Source organism: Aptenodytes patagonicus, chromosome 6 (genome assembly GCF_965638725.1).
Source record: "Aptenodytes patagonicus chromosome 6, bAptPat1.pri.cur, whole genome shotgun sequence".
Taxonomy (NCBI): domain Eukaryota; kingdom Metazoa; phylum Chordata; class Aves; order Sphenisciformes; family Spheniscidae; genus Aptenodytes; species Aptenodytes patagonicus.
Window position 1 is genome coordinate 57,844,146 of NC_134954.1, and position 14,442 is coordinate 57,858,587.

The window sequence follows — 14,442 nt, forward strand, 5'->3', positions numbered from 1 at the left end:
CCAAAGACCCCTTACCCTCCCCTAGCCCGAGCGCCACGTTTGACTGTGCACCCCATCCCTCCCCCCAAACAAAACCAATGAAAGTTAAAATTATTTACACTTTTAGCCATTTAAAAACCCAATAAAATAAGATTGCATATGTCCTACTGGGGATGTGGGTATTAGCAGCAGCTACAGCTAGCTCGGTACTCTGCGTGCAAAACGAAAGACAAACAGAAGACAGACCAAAATACTGCACCATTACTAGGAAGCGTTTGCTGGGGTTGGTGTTTCGATTGTGGCGTAAGGCTTCTAGGAGCCGGCTCCTCCCCAGCCGCAGGGCAGGGGCGTCTCCCGCTCAGCCAGCGAAGGCCGGGCTCTAGAAGGATGGAAAGGATTCGTTATTCCAGACACAGCACATTAACACTGACGCATTTCCATCCCAGTCGACACAAACATCTAAAAACCCACTGCACGTTCACCGTGTGAGTTCTTCCTTCTTTCCAGTGACGATGGAGGAAAAGGGGGTGCGTGAAGAAGACCTAAGACATAGATGTTGCTGTCATCGCTGCCTCCTCCTCATCTCCTTGCTTTGGCAGCTCAGCAAGCGTGGGAGAGGGGGGAGCCGGAGCGGCAGGAGACTCTTGTGTCTCCTGCTCCTCTCCAAGCCCCAGCTCTACATCCATTTGCTCCAGCTCCCCCTGATCCAGTAGCTCAAAGTCATCTGCTTCCTCCTCATCCCTCGGTGAAGCTGCTGTCTCTGTCTCCACCACTTCGGTCTCTGACAGCTGTGCTTGGAAGCTCAGTTTCTCTTCGGGCTCGGTGGGCAGGAACTCAGAGAGGGAGGGCCCCTCGCTGGCCTCCGAGGACCGCAGCAGGGCAGAGAGGGTGTTCTGCACCGCCGTGGTAATGGCAGTGGTGACGATCTCCTCGCTCAGCGTGTCAATGCAGATGCCCAGGCCCGGGGCAGGGACAGTCTTTGGCTCTGCGTTGCCTCCTGCCGCTTGCCCGCTCCCATTGAAGTGCGTATTTACAAAATGGAGAGGAGACGCTAGGCGAAGGATGGAGAGGTCAGAGTCCGCGGCCTCCTTCTCTGCCGAGTCCAGCTCATGGGCAGCGTGGGCAAGCTCAGGACCCAGAGGCACACCAAACGCATCTTCATCGCTCTGTGGTCCCAGGTCTCTGGAATGATATTCTTCCACGGAGGGAAACTCTGCCAGGTCCTTGGAAAATGACTCCTCCGGCTCGCTGTGCAGGCTCTGCTGATCCAGGTCTGAAAGGCACCAGCATTAAGGTGCAGGTCCCCTCACCTCGACCCAGGGCACTGACACCTCCCACCCACCTCCCCCCAGCTGACACACCAGGGCTCACTTTTGGGCATCCTCCCAGCTCTGGGAGCACAGCAGGAAGGGGTCTGCAGTTATTCCCTTCTCCCAGTGGCACGACTCACACGGAGTGTCCCTTTTCTCATCCTGTTCTATGTGCTCTGTGCTCAGAGAGGACTTCCTTCTCCAGCTCATGCTCTCTGCATCTAGAGCCCTCCACTAAAACCCACAGGGTCAGGGAAGTTGTGCTTACAGTACATCACCTGCCTGTTCCTCCCCAGACACAAAAGTGACCACATCCGAGCGGTTACCTTCATGTTCCTCACCACTAACCAGTCTTTTTCTGAGCTTGTAAGTCTGACAGGGTGGGGTGTCCGACCTGTTTCACCCAGCATCATATATGGGCGTGTGACTATACCATGCAATTATTTCTGCGGGACTTTGTGGATGGCCTTGCTCCCTTGCTGGAGTGACAAGACATCATTGTCTTGTGGAGCAGTAATCAGAGGCAGATGTCCACTCAGGACCAGCTCATGATCAGCCATGAAGCCAGGGCGTGCTGCGCTGCTATTACTGCTTCCTCCTTTTAATGCTCTCCCCCCTGCAAATAGCTAGCTTCTCTCCCTGTGTTTGGAGGGACAGTTTTTCTGGGACAAAACACTCAGGGTCAGAAAGGCAGCGAAGTGTCCCATCACGTACCTTCAGAAACATCCGTCAGCTGTGGGGTGGTAGCCCTCGAGACAGAAAAGCCCCCACTCTCCAGGATGGAAGCCTCCTCATCAGAGAGCTCAGAATCTGTGATTGACAGTGCCAGGGCAGTCTTTTTCACATCCACCTGCATGGGACGAAGGCAGAGGGACAAACTCCTGGGTGTCTGACTATCAGTGCTGCCTACGGGCACCTCCGCACAAACCAGAGCTTCCAGGCAGGAGTCCTTTGCTGGAGAGACTCTGCACAGGGACAGGATGAAAGCAGGAGGGGGCTGGGCAAAGTGCTCATTGCACTGCCAGGGAAGGAGTGTCTCAGCTCACTGGCTTTCCTGCAATAATTCACTGCCTGAAGCTTTGCCTGCCCTCAGTGAAGAACCTGAAAGAGCCAGCACAAGGTGGGATCAGCCTGTAGGAGTCTCAGAAGGCTTTGATCCTTCTTCCTCTCCTGGGATCACCAAGGAGCAAAACACCCCTTCCCTTTTGCATTCATGCTGGCCCCAATGAAGCTTTCTACAAGTAGAAGCGGTTCGAGTATCTGCATTCCTTTGGAAGCTGAAGCTTCCCATCTCACAGCCCAGCTACAGGCCCAGAGCTCCTGTAAAGGAAGACACATGGTCCGTTTCTGCGGTGCACATATAGAAAGGTCCCACCCAGTCTGACTGAGAGCAGGGACCTGTGTAAGAGACACCAGTGCTGCCCATCTCCCTTTTCCAGTGGCAAGGAGCCTCTGCACATTACACCAGGACAGTTGATTTCTTTAGGAGACACTCACGTTCTCTGAGCATGAAGCATAACCACCAAAGCAATTCCACAGGTCAGGAGGCTGGAGCATGGCTCGCCCTGTCCTGCTACTGCATCACCAGCCCTGTGGCGTTGAATTCTCAATACCCAGATTGGAGACAACGGCCTTCATCAAACTAATACCCTTCTCCCCTTGGGATTCTGCAAAGAAGTGACTTGTTGCTCTGCTGTTCGTTATCAATGCAGCTGTACTCAGACCACCCCTCGCCTCTCAAGCTGCTACAGACCAGAGAGGAGGGACTGGTTCCTGCACAGCTCTTTGTGCTCTTACCACTGGGGAGAAGCCCGACAGCTCTGCCTCACTCTCACTCTCCGTCTCTGCTGTTGGCTCATCACCTGCTGCAGGCTCACTCTTCCCTTGTCGCTCTATGAGAAAGAGAAGAAAGGCTTTACATGAGACTGAAGGAATTTTATGCCTTTATACATCACTTTCCCACTACTTCTACTACCCTGTGAAACTGCACAGGTTTCCCAGAAGCCCAAGGTTCCCAGAGACAATTGTAATCTGCTGCTCTCATTTGCTATTCCCAGGATCACCTGCCCCGTCACTCTCCCCATAACCCTCAAGTTTCAGTCTGTTTTCCCCTGCTCCGCTGCAGCCTTTCACCACACAGTGCCAGCAGACCTGCTCTCCCATTGTCCCTTTGCTAGGGACCCTGGGAGCATGGCACCAGAAAAAGTCAGAGCGAAGTGGGGTCCTTACTCTTCTTCTCATGCTTGTGGTGCAGTGTCTCTGCCTTCATACTGTAGTCCAGTTTCATCAGGACAGGCTCTAAACGCGTGTACATCCTCTGGATCAGCTCGTGGTAGACCACCAGAGGCCAGAGCAGAATGCTAAGCACTGCGAACACAGAATGCGGGGAGTGTGAGAGACAGACCAAGCACAGTCCAGCCCTTTACGGGGCGCCAGCAAGAAACTCTGCATCAAGGGAAGCGCAGTGGAATGGCATTTGCTTTCCCATCTGACTCTGCCTAAAATCCTCATCCATGGCTATTCTTACTCATTCCAAAGCTGCTTGATTAACCAGGTTTTCCTAACAGATCTCTGTTAGGATATGTTATGTTAAGATGAAGTGTAAGCCTTCCTCTTCAGCCACTGCATCCCAGCCCCAACATGCAATAGAGGCCGTGAAATGAGATTATTAAAACTAAAAATCACCAAAACTTTTATAAGGGTAGCAGCGTAGAGCTCATATACAGACGTGTTAGCAGCAGACCACCTGAACAGTCTTCAGAGTTAGCAGGGACTCACGAGACAGTGAAAAAGGTCTTATTTGCTAAACATGCAGCTTCTTTAACAACTCTCTCGATATGGATTTGCCCACTCTAGGAACTGGGAGGCTTTCTGCTTCTCTGGCACCTCACCCGCACAACCCCAGCCGTGGGTAGAAGAGGAAAGCAATGTTTTAGCGACGGCTCCCTCTCCTGACTTTGAAGTTGTACTGCATGCACACACTTAAAGCAAGAGACTTCCCGGAGCACACTGCCTGTATTGATTAATAATCTAGCACAGATCCCCTCAAGAAAACCACAAATATGCTTCTACCAGCATATCAATAGCACAGTTAGATCATGTTTCAGCTTAAGTCAGACAAGAGAGCTGCTTATACTCACAAATGATGTAGGAGATCATTATGCCTGGAACATAGTGTCCAACTACAGCCAGAATCAGGCAGCCTGAACAGACACTCATGCAGAACTGAAGGAAGAGAGAGGAACAAACAGAAGTGACAAGAGGCAGAGATACATCTATGCAACCAGTGCAGGAAACCCAGTTAGAGCAAAATGAGGGATGCTCCTAACAAAGTCAGTACACCAGCTTTGCACTGAGTACATTCAGATGCTGACAATCACAACTCAGACAGCTTGGTTGGGTTAAGCTGTAAGCATTAGAGGTTCAAGCGCAGGAAGACCAAGGTAACCCAAGACCCCAGTAAAATGAATCAAAACTTTACTGGACAGTTCTTTATGAAGTAAATGATGCTCCCTGAGGCTAGGACGGGATATTGCAAATTGCCATTTTAGAGTACATCTCTCCTGCAGAGCTCAGCACTTCAAGAGAAGTCCATACTGTCCCAACAGAGACAGGAAGCTGTTAGAGTCACCAGATGCTGTGCCACTGCTACGCGATAAACCAGCTGGCAGAAGCATTAGCAGAACCCACGCTCCCACCAGACCAGGACCTTCCTCCTCCGGAAAAAGTGGAAGTATAATGGTGCAGCCCTGAGGGCTCGTCCTGCATTCTCCTGGGGAGGGGGAGAAGTGAGAACAGACACCCTGCAAGCCAGGGCATGGGTTCAAATATCGACTGAATCCAGCAATGAAGAGTTTCATTCATAATGGAAAGGGTATACAAAAGCTAGGGCCCCCTAAGGGCTTTGCTCCCGATGAATTCAGGCTTTATGAGCATCTTGGTCCTGGTCTCCTACTCCCTGTAGTTGGGACAGTGTTTTAACAGAAGAGGAGCAATGAGCAGTGATAGAAACCCACTCCTTTTGGCACACTGGACCCCAGCAAGCCTGATACAATCCCACTGGCTGGTCTGTCCTACTTTTTGTGATGCTGAGGCAACTCCTGTCTACAAACCCTTTCCAAACACCACACGTCACAGCCATCAGAACATGGTTTATGACAAGTTTCCACGCGCTCAGAAACACCACTGCATTTGGACTTGGCTAGCTACAATCTTGGCTAGCAAAATAGGTAGGACCAGTTTAAAGGGTTGAATGGAGCCTGTGAAAGGGGCAGAGACTGTAGTCTCCCCTTTTTTCTCCCCACTCCCAATCTAAGAGCTTCCCTTGCACGCTAAGAAATAAAACTAAGTATAGCTAGCCATTCACAGAAGGGGTTAAGTTCAGTTTCAGTTTACAAATACTGGAAGCAAATTACTCATTATTTAAGCTTCCCATGGCACAAAGTCTGAAAGGAATGAACAGCAAATGTTAAACAGGGATAGTAAATGTAAAAATATTGATTTGACATTCTTCCATCTCCTAGGCCACTAATAACGGAAAGAAAAGCCCCTGCACAGAAGAGTAGGTATCTCCAGCTTACCTTGGCAGGATTTTGCCTCTTGTACTGTAGCAGTTCCTGCAGGTACAGCCTGAAGGTGACCCAGCTCTCTGCCAGACAGTGGCACAGCTCAGGGACACTGAGCAGGTGAGGTTGGGCCCCTGAAGTCACCCCCTCACTAGAGACAGACAAGAGCAAGAAGACAATCTTTGAACACGGTCTGTTTTGTTGGGGCGGGGGGGGGGGAACAGCTGCACTGGGAAGCGGAGATCCCTACCAAAGGCTTGACAATACTGACTGCATCTTCAACTGAACTATGCAAGACGCTTGATTTGGAGATACTTTTTTCCTTTAATCAGGAAGAGAGCCAAGAGACACCTGAGCCAAGCAGCAGCAGCAGACACCATGCCACAGCATCCCCATGCCACAGGTCCAAGATGCAAAGCGCTTTACTCAGAGCCACGCAGACAGAAGCACTGGAGGTGCAACTAGTCATGTGGCCTCCTCTGGCACCAAGTCTGAGGCAGCCAGAGTGTGGTGCTCTGACCTATAACCATGGCCAAACACGGGATGCAAGCTACGCCACCACAGATGGTGGTGCAGACAGTATGGCCTGCAAAAGTCAGTCTTGGGGATTTCCTTCTCTCTGGAGGATTCTTAAAATAGTCCAGGATAGATCCAGGGAAGAAACTTGAGAGTTCCTAACATCAGAAGCACTTGAGCTTTATTGCTACTGAAAGAACATTAGCTTTCCCCAGAGTCTCAAACTGGCTCCTGAGCTGATACGCAGCTCCCAGCGCAGGAGAAACTGCTACCGACATTTCACAGCGGGAGCCATGCAGTCTATCAACAACAGCAAAAAGGGCAGGTGAGATCACCACACTAAATTAAGGCTTGCCCACTCTCCCCTCTCACCAAGGAACACATCAATGAGCTTACCTCTCCCCTCCCGGCTCCTCCGATGGCTGTGCTGTAGAGAGAACACAGCAGATTAGTCAGCCAAGTGAAAAATACAACCCGACATTTTTACCACTTGAACAGAGCAGAGCTGGAGATGTATCATCCTTAGCTAGGGATGCACCCTGGGGACCTTCTTCGTGCTCTCATGCAAGCAGGAATCACTGGCTTGGAGTTTGAGCTGTGCAGGCTTCAGTGAAGCATGCCCGGAGACTTGGAGCAGCCAGAGCACTGGTCTCAGGGTGCCCCAGCACACCTTGCAACTTGTGTTGACAAACATGTGGCACGACACTCATATCCGAGGTGCACCCTGCCGCTAGCACGTGGGCTCTCCGCTGCAGGGATTGTACAGCTTGCTCCGGCGTCCCACGTGTCTGGGCAGTGCCATCCCCAGGGCAGCTGCCTAGCCCTTGCCATTCACAGAGGGCTGCCAGCACGGTCCCTGAGCTGGGCAAAGCTTCAGCTCCCACCTCGGAGCTCAACACGGCACCAGCAGGTCTGAGCTGCATTTCCCACTGACCAGCCCAGACCATGGTCCCTGGCAGGATGCTGTGTACAAATGCCAGAGATCTCCCTGCTGTCTCTATCCTTTCCCACGGAATTAAGTAACAAATAGCAGTCTTGTGTATAATTATCTAATTTTAGGGCTCTCTTATGTCCCCTGACAGCCCTTTGTGCCAGGCACAGATATAACTACACTCCTAAGGTCTGGCAGTCTGGATAAGAGCAAGGGAAAACTTCTACCATTCCTCTCTGCACCCAACCCAGTGACGATCAAACAGGGACTTACTCCATGCAGTACTGAAGGGAGGAGCAGCATTTCAATGGCAGAGGTCACATATGATTATGCTCTGCCTTTAGATACATAGAGGAAAAAAAAAACCCAAATATTTCTATGACAACTGGAACTCATGAGCCTGGCTGCCCATGGATTTGGGTGTCCTGGCTAGCTGTAGCTGACTAGTGTCTGGGGATGTACAGGGCTCAACCAAGGCTCTTGCAGCAACATAGTCTTTATAAGTTCCCTGTGTTTAACATGCCCTGATCATGCTGTAAAGGCCCCTTGAGGTCTACCCTCCTCTACCTGTCAGGCTAATGTCCTGAAGCTGGTAGGGACAGATACATCTTTGATGCTGTCTGGCCAACAGCAAACTTGGTTCAGGCCATCCAAGAGGTTCTAAAAATCAGTGGGACCCTATCCCCCACACTGCACGTCACCATGTAAATGGGACTAAATTAAAGATAAGGAGTTTATGTTCAAAGTCCAGGCTACTTGTTGGAAACGGGCTTAAAAATGCAACTTGAGCAAAAAGGGGTTTGAATCCTCCCTGGAGTCATCAGCCAGATGCAAAGCCCAAGAGCGGCAATGACTGCCCCAGGGAAACGCACAGAAGAGGTGAACATCCGTCACTGCCAACACCCAGTGAGACTTCAGACTCCAGTTCAAGCCGCAGAAGAGAGCAACTGCTTGTAGCAGCCTTGCCACTGTTCTCCCAAGACACAGGACGTCAGGCCAAGTATGTCAGGCTCCTCCTACCGCTGCAGGCACTGCACCAGCCAGCTCACACAGTGCAGTGGAGCGGGAGGCCATCCGCCCAGGGGAGGAGGCGATTCTTTGAGAGCGTGACCCAGATTTCCAGTAATCGGGCCCGACAAGAGGAGTCAACTGCTCTCAGACTGGGCTGCCCATCCATCCGCTCCTCTGCCCACGACTGTTCGGCACAGCGGCTGGGGCAGCTGTCAAGCACTGCTCAAAAAGGGGGCTTGGGGTGCGAAGTGAGTATTATGGATGCAGCTCCACCCCCACGGGGCGGTTGCTTCTCTCGCGCAACCGCGGTTGCTGTATTTTGTTATTGTCCTCAGGAATCTAAAGCTGCTTACTCGCAGCACGCAGAAATCCAGCTGTATCTCAAAGCCTCATCTACTACCTGCACTAAATCACCAAATAAATAACATTTGGCACTGGCCCGTCTGTGACGGCTGGCTATACTGGTTGTACCAGCTACCAAACGAGGTGCTGGGATGCTCGCCGTACTCTGCTGGACAGATGCGCCAGCAACACAGTAAGTGGGATGGCACAGGAACCCCACTCCTCTCCCGCTGGCTGCAGTAATCCAAGCCATCCAAAATATGCCAGCAGAGGGAGTGAAACAATTCTCAGTTGCTTCTGAAGGTTTCAGAGACACTTTGGGGAGCTGCAGAACATTTCAGCAGGCTGCAGAGTGTTCCCGTGATTTCAACTATCTGGCAAAACACAAGCTGTCTTTAAAATCAGCAGTGTCTTGCTTCCTGTAGTAGAGTAATCTGCCTGCTGTCCATCCCAAAGCACTGAAGTCTTACACCAGTTGGAGGAACAGCCCAACCACAAAAAACCTGAAGTACTTCTGGCAGGACACGTTCACTTAGGTAAGGCTTAACTCCAACCTGTGCTGCAATACTGTCTAGCACTGGCACAACTAAGCCAGCAAGCAGGACACCCACAGCTGGCCTCAGATCATCAATAACCGGCTGAAATTTTGCTGTCGGCATTTCACACCGGATTGTGGATTAATACAAACCACTTGACATACACCAGACTCTTCTGGGAGACCAGTCAGCTGCGCAAGAGTTTAGGTTACATGTTGGTACTGACAAATTATCGCTGATGGATTCCTTGGCTCTTACAGGTTTTCAACGCTTCCCCAAGAGGCATTCTTCATCTGTGTGTAAACTTCAGCTAGAAAGTAGGGGCCCTTTTTAAGGAGTACTAGCATTCAATTGCAATGCAGGCTTTGCTAAAGCTCTTCCACACTACACTCTCCTACACTGACCAAAACACAGCTGCCGAACAACGGTACAGAAAACATCCCTACTTGATACCCATTTCAGGAGAAAGTAGAGGTGCTTCCTAAGTCCTTAAACAATATTTAAGTGGAACCCCATGTAGAGGTGGTTACACATGGAGAAAATACCCTGCGTGGGAGCTGAAAATACGCAGTCCCTTCTGACAGGACCTAAAAACGTTGTGCATCTTGCTGCTGTTAGTGTGTCCCTGATCACAGTGTGTGAGTAACTGCAAAACACACGCTGAGGTTTTAGCATTCCTTCAGAAGTGACGTTATAAGCAGTCACCCGAGACATACAGAACTGCCACAAGCTGAGGTTTGTGTATATACGTGCCGACTCTTGAAGGTGCGGTACTGACCTACTTCCAAAATCTCCAGGAAAGGCTTACAGGAAGCACTGAGGAGGAAAGCCACAAAGCTGCAACTCTGCTTCAGCGGGAAACGAGAGTCACACAAGAACCCCTAAGTATTCAGCAGTGCCAATTCAACAGAAGGCCCCTCAGGAATGCAGAGCACCGCTCCTTCCTTGCGGAGGCTGAGGAAACACGGTCCAGTGGACCATGTCGAAATCGGGGCTGTGACCTGACCAGGCACATCAGAGAGGTGTCCCTGTCCTTTACTGTCAGCAGCAGAAAAGCAGCAAGGAGTGAAATACGGGGAAGAACACCACTGAGGTGCGGCTCAGTAGGATGTGCACTGACTTCTTGCAGAGCTGATGACACAGGATTAGCCTAACCCCGGTGTGCTGGTTTTTGCCTTGTTTGTTTGTTTGTTTGTTTGTTTTAGTACTCACTGCTCTGCATCATATAAACTGATTGATTTCAGTACGGATTTCCTATTTCTTCTGTGATAACGCAACTTTTACAGGCCTGGTACTTGCTGGAGCGATTCTACTCCCACCTGCATCAATGATACCATTCTGTATTGGACACCAGGCTTTTGCATTTCTGGACACGTTTCAAGTGAGATGTTTTGGGTTGGCTTTAAACTATTTCCTTAAAAAACCAACGCGAATAAGCAGGAAATTAAATTGGCCAGTCCAGTTCGGCTGCCTAGTTACCTGAACCACACAAAGCAAACAGTTTCAAGACTACAGCTGAAACATATCTAATCTTATCAAGACTTCTGTGAAAGCACCCTTTAAGTCAGTACCCTTTTAGGTCAAATAAAGGGCACCTTACAAACACACATATAGAGGGGCTTTCATTCAGAAACCCTCCCTAGAGTAGGGGGGCAGGGATGGAGGGCCCCGAGCTGCCTTTGAACAGCAGCAGTAGATGCAGTAGGCAGGTCTGGGTCCAGTCATTTAATAAACTCCAATGAAGGAGGCACTCAAAGCAGACAGCAGCCAATCCATGCCTATCATCGTTATGCGGCTATTCCTCCTGTTGCTTTTGGGTCTAATGTTGGCAAAGACCCTTCAATAAACGGGAAAGATAAGCCAAGTGATCAGACTCACCGATTAGCTGGAGACCAGATGCTGTTCAGTACAGGTACAATACACTACCTGTCCCTGCTGTCAGACCTCATCATCCACTCTGCTACCTGCTGCAAGGAGAAGTGGCTCTCATCTGCTCTGCCTCTTTCAGGGCATAAGCCCGTGCTGCGCTTAACTAAAACCAATACACTTCAACCCCTCCATTTCCTTCTCCCAGCTCAGCTGGCCATATGTGCTCAGACCTGGAATGATCTTTTCGCCACGACATTTGCAGGAGAGAAAGGACACAGCAGAAACACTGCATCATCCCTGTCACCAGCTCCCCTGACAAGCTAGTCACTCTCAAAATGGGCTACCCCCAGAACTTCTCAGCACTGGGAGCAATTCTCCCCATGCCCAGAGTATTAGGATACATCCTAATACACAAATAGGCAAGAGGCAGCACCAGTATCAAAACCTGCAGTTACAGTAGGAACAGGGCTTACATGACCTATGAGAGAGCCAGGAAAGGACCGGCTGTGGCCATAGCCCAGCAGCTGGTAACACCAGAACTGTCACTAGCTACAGTGCTACTCATCACATACCTGAGAAATCAAAGAGGAACCTGGGCTTCCACCTCTCCAGCAAGAGAATGCCAAGAAGGGACATGCTGAGGAGGAAGAGGGGTCTCAGGGAGGTGGAGGAAAACAACCTAGAAATCAAACGAGAAATTGTTAGGCAGGAAAAAGGCAGCAAGTTACTGCTCTTGATGAGCAAACAGATACAGCTCAGTGTATGGCAGAGCAGAAACATCTGACTGCTGCCGGCCACTGCAGCAAGCATTGCACTCCGCAGACACCCACCCCCGCCACAGCACGTTCTCAAATGGCACCTTTGCCCACCACCAGACAGCTGACTACCTGCCATCTCCCAGTGCTCTCCTCCCCTGCTCCTGAGCTCCTCCTTTGGTTGTAAAACAAGGGTAATGCTCCCTTGTACGAGTACAGGTTCCTCCAAATCCTCAAGGTGGAGGCTCTAGGTAACGTAAATACAGATTGCTGTAGCAGAAGACTGGTTGAGAATCAGCCTGTTTGCTGAAAACTTAAGTCCTATTTGTCATCAGAAGGTCCAGCATTACCCGCAGGTAGCACCAAAACACATTCTGCACCTGCTTCTAGATGTCCGTTCTTCTATCACAAACTTCTCCCCGTTTAATCAGGGCCTAGCACTTAAATGGTTTAGTTGCTCACTTGACTCTATCGTAAAACCTTTCATGTCCCTCAACAACACATTGGCTTGAGCCAAACACCAGCTCACACAATACTACGCACATATAGACATGCAATCCCACCATCAAAGAGTTTATCTCCCCGCTCCATATAGATTCAACAGCAAAGGTCCCAGGGTGGCACTTGTGCCAGCAGAGGCTGTCTCCATTCCTCCTTTCCTCCAAACAAGAGCATCAGCACTTCCCTTCAGCTCAGAGGAGCTCTTTTTAAGTCTCTCCAGAAACAACTGCCGGGAAAATGCATTCACCCTCTCTCTCTTAATGAAAACTCCTTTCCAGAAAGTAAGGGCTGCTCCGCTATTTTACCTTGCTCCTCTTCAGCAAGTATTTGCCAATAACTAATCTCAAATGCACCAGACTGATCAGAGTCGGAGAGCATCTCGCCGTGCAGCGCAGGGAAGGGATACGCTCCCCACCAAGCCACAGTCAGGGGTAGAGGACTTGGAAGAGAGACCTGTCTCACTGGGCAGCACAGAATGAAAGCCGCACGCTTTCCAAGGGCTTACAGGACCTGTAATGACCTAAACAACAACATTTTTATCCGTTCCCATGGAACAACAATTCTGTAGATTAACAGGTCAGCTCTGGAAGAATTTCCTCCTATTCCGCCTCATTTACGGACTGCAGTTGAAGGATGCTGGCTGAATCCTCCATAGGGCCGTAAATAATTCCTCCCCCTCCATGATATTTAAATCTCTCTCTGCCATCCCATATTCTGGGCACTCTTTGTTCCTCTTGACCTTTTTACGCACAGTCCCTTAGCCATCATTCTCTACCACCCCTGCCATCTCATAGCACGCTTCTCCCCCTCCCACTAACTTCAAAGCTCTGCATTCAGACCTTTCCAGCTGGTAGAGGAGTCCAAAACCATTTAAGTACCCGGCTACCATGTACGCCTCTGATAATCATGTGGATGAGGGAGCAGAATGTAAGCAGCCTCCCCAGAGTGACTTCAAAGGCTGTTTGGTCACATACTTTCCCCTTCTCTGACTTCAGAGTCTGTCCCTTCCTATTTCATCTGCAACCAACGTTTAACTCTTTCCCCGGCCAGTTTTGACCTTTTCTGCTGGGAAAGCCACTGGCTGAGAGCTTTCTTTGCCAGTAAAACTGACTCACTGTTTATACAAACAAACAGGATGTTTTTCATTCCCATCCACAGCTGGGCTCTGCCACTCACACTCCCTCTTGCTGCTGCTGCCCTGCCCGAGAGGCGGAGGAGAAGGGAAGGCAGGGCAGGGGGAATATGCTCGTGCCCAAACCGAGTGGCCTCGGCCTTCGCGCAAAAAATCAGCACCCTACAGAAAAAGATTAACGAGCAGCAGGGCTTAAATAAAATGCCACACAGCAGCCTGCCACTGCAGGAGGCCATGGGGCTTACTGACCACGATTACAGGGTGAAGCGAACCGATAAAGCACGGGTGCAAAAATTAACCAGAAGCGTGCCTGGGCGAGCCTCCAGTTGGGCCCAGCTGCATTTTATTATCGCGGGGCAAATCCTGCCCAAGCTCTTGGCACCTTCTCCCCTCAGGGAGGGGCCTGTTTATGCTTGTCGGGGGAAAACAGCACGGTTACTCTTGGCTAAGCACATCCCACGGCGTTACGGGGTGCAGCGGCCATCAGCTTGGCTGCAGAAACACAGGCCGCAGGCACCCCAGAGGGGATCGCCATCGACCCCGAAGGCTCACAAGCGGGCACGCACCACTGCCACCGCCAAGGGCTGGACGAGCAGCCCCCCGACAGCCGCCCGGCTGCCGCCAGAGCCGCCCGCCCAGCCCGCGCGGCCCCGGCGGGGCAGGCCCCGCTGCCGGCCCGGCCCCCCCGCGGTCCGCCCCCGCCCAAGCTCACCAGAGGGCCCCGCCGAGCGCGGCGGCGGTGACCAGGCTGTGCAGCGGCCTCTCCCACACCAGCAGCCGCTGCGCCGCCGCCAGCGCCGCCTCCCAGCCCCGCAGCCGCTGCCGCAGCGCCGCCGCCAGCCGCGCCGCCGCCGCCGCCGCCGCCTCCTCCTCCTCCTCCTCGGCCGCCGCCGCCGCCGCCTCCTCGGCCCGGCCGCTCGCCATGGCTGCGGGAGGGGGGGGGGAAGGGAGGGGCCGCTGTCACCGCCGGCGGGGGGCGGCGAACTCTGCACCGG

General features: G+C 51.6%; 1 protein-coding gene across 1 annotated transcript; it reads right to left on the reverse strand.

Annotated features, from left to right (window-relative positions):
* Positions 1-694: 694 nt before the first annotated feature.
* On the reverse strand, positions 695-14,220 carry RETREG2 (reticulophagy regulator family member 2). Its single transcript, XM_076342830.1, is given in 10 exon segments — positions 695-905; positions 907-1,252; positions 2,004-2,139; positions 3,087-3,181; positions 3,519-3,656; positions 4,430-4,514; positions 5,870-6,005; positions 6,767-6,797; positions 11,632-11,738; positions 14,160-14,220. Coding segments are annotated over 9 exon segments (1,155 nt in total). The 5' UTR covers positions 11,696-11,738; positions 14,160-14,220; the 3' UTR covers positions 695-781.
* Positions 14,221-14,442: the final 222 nt, after the last annotated feature.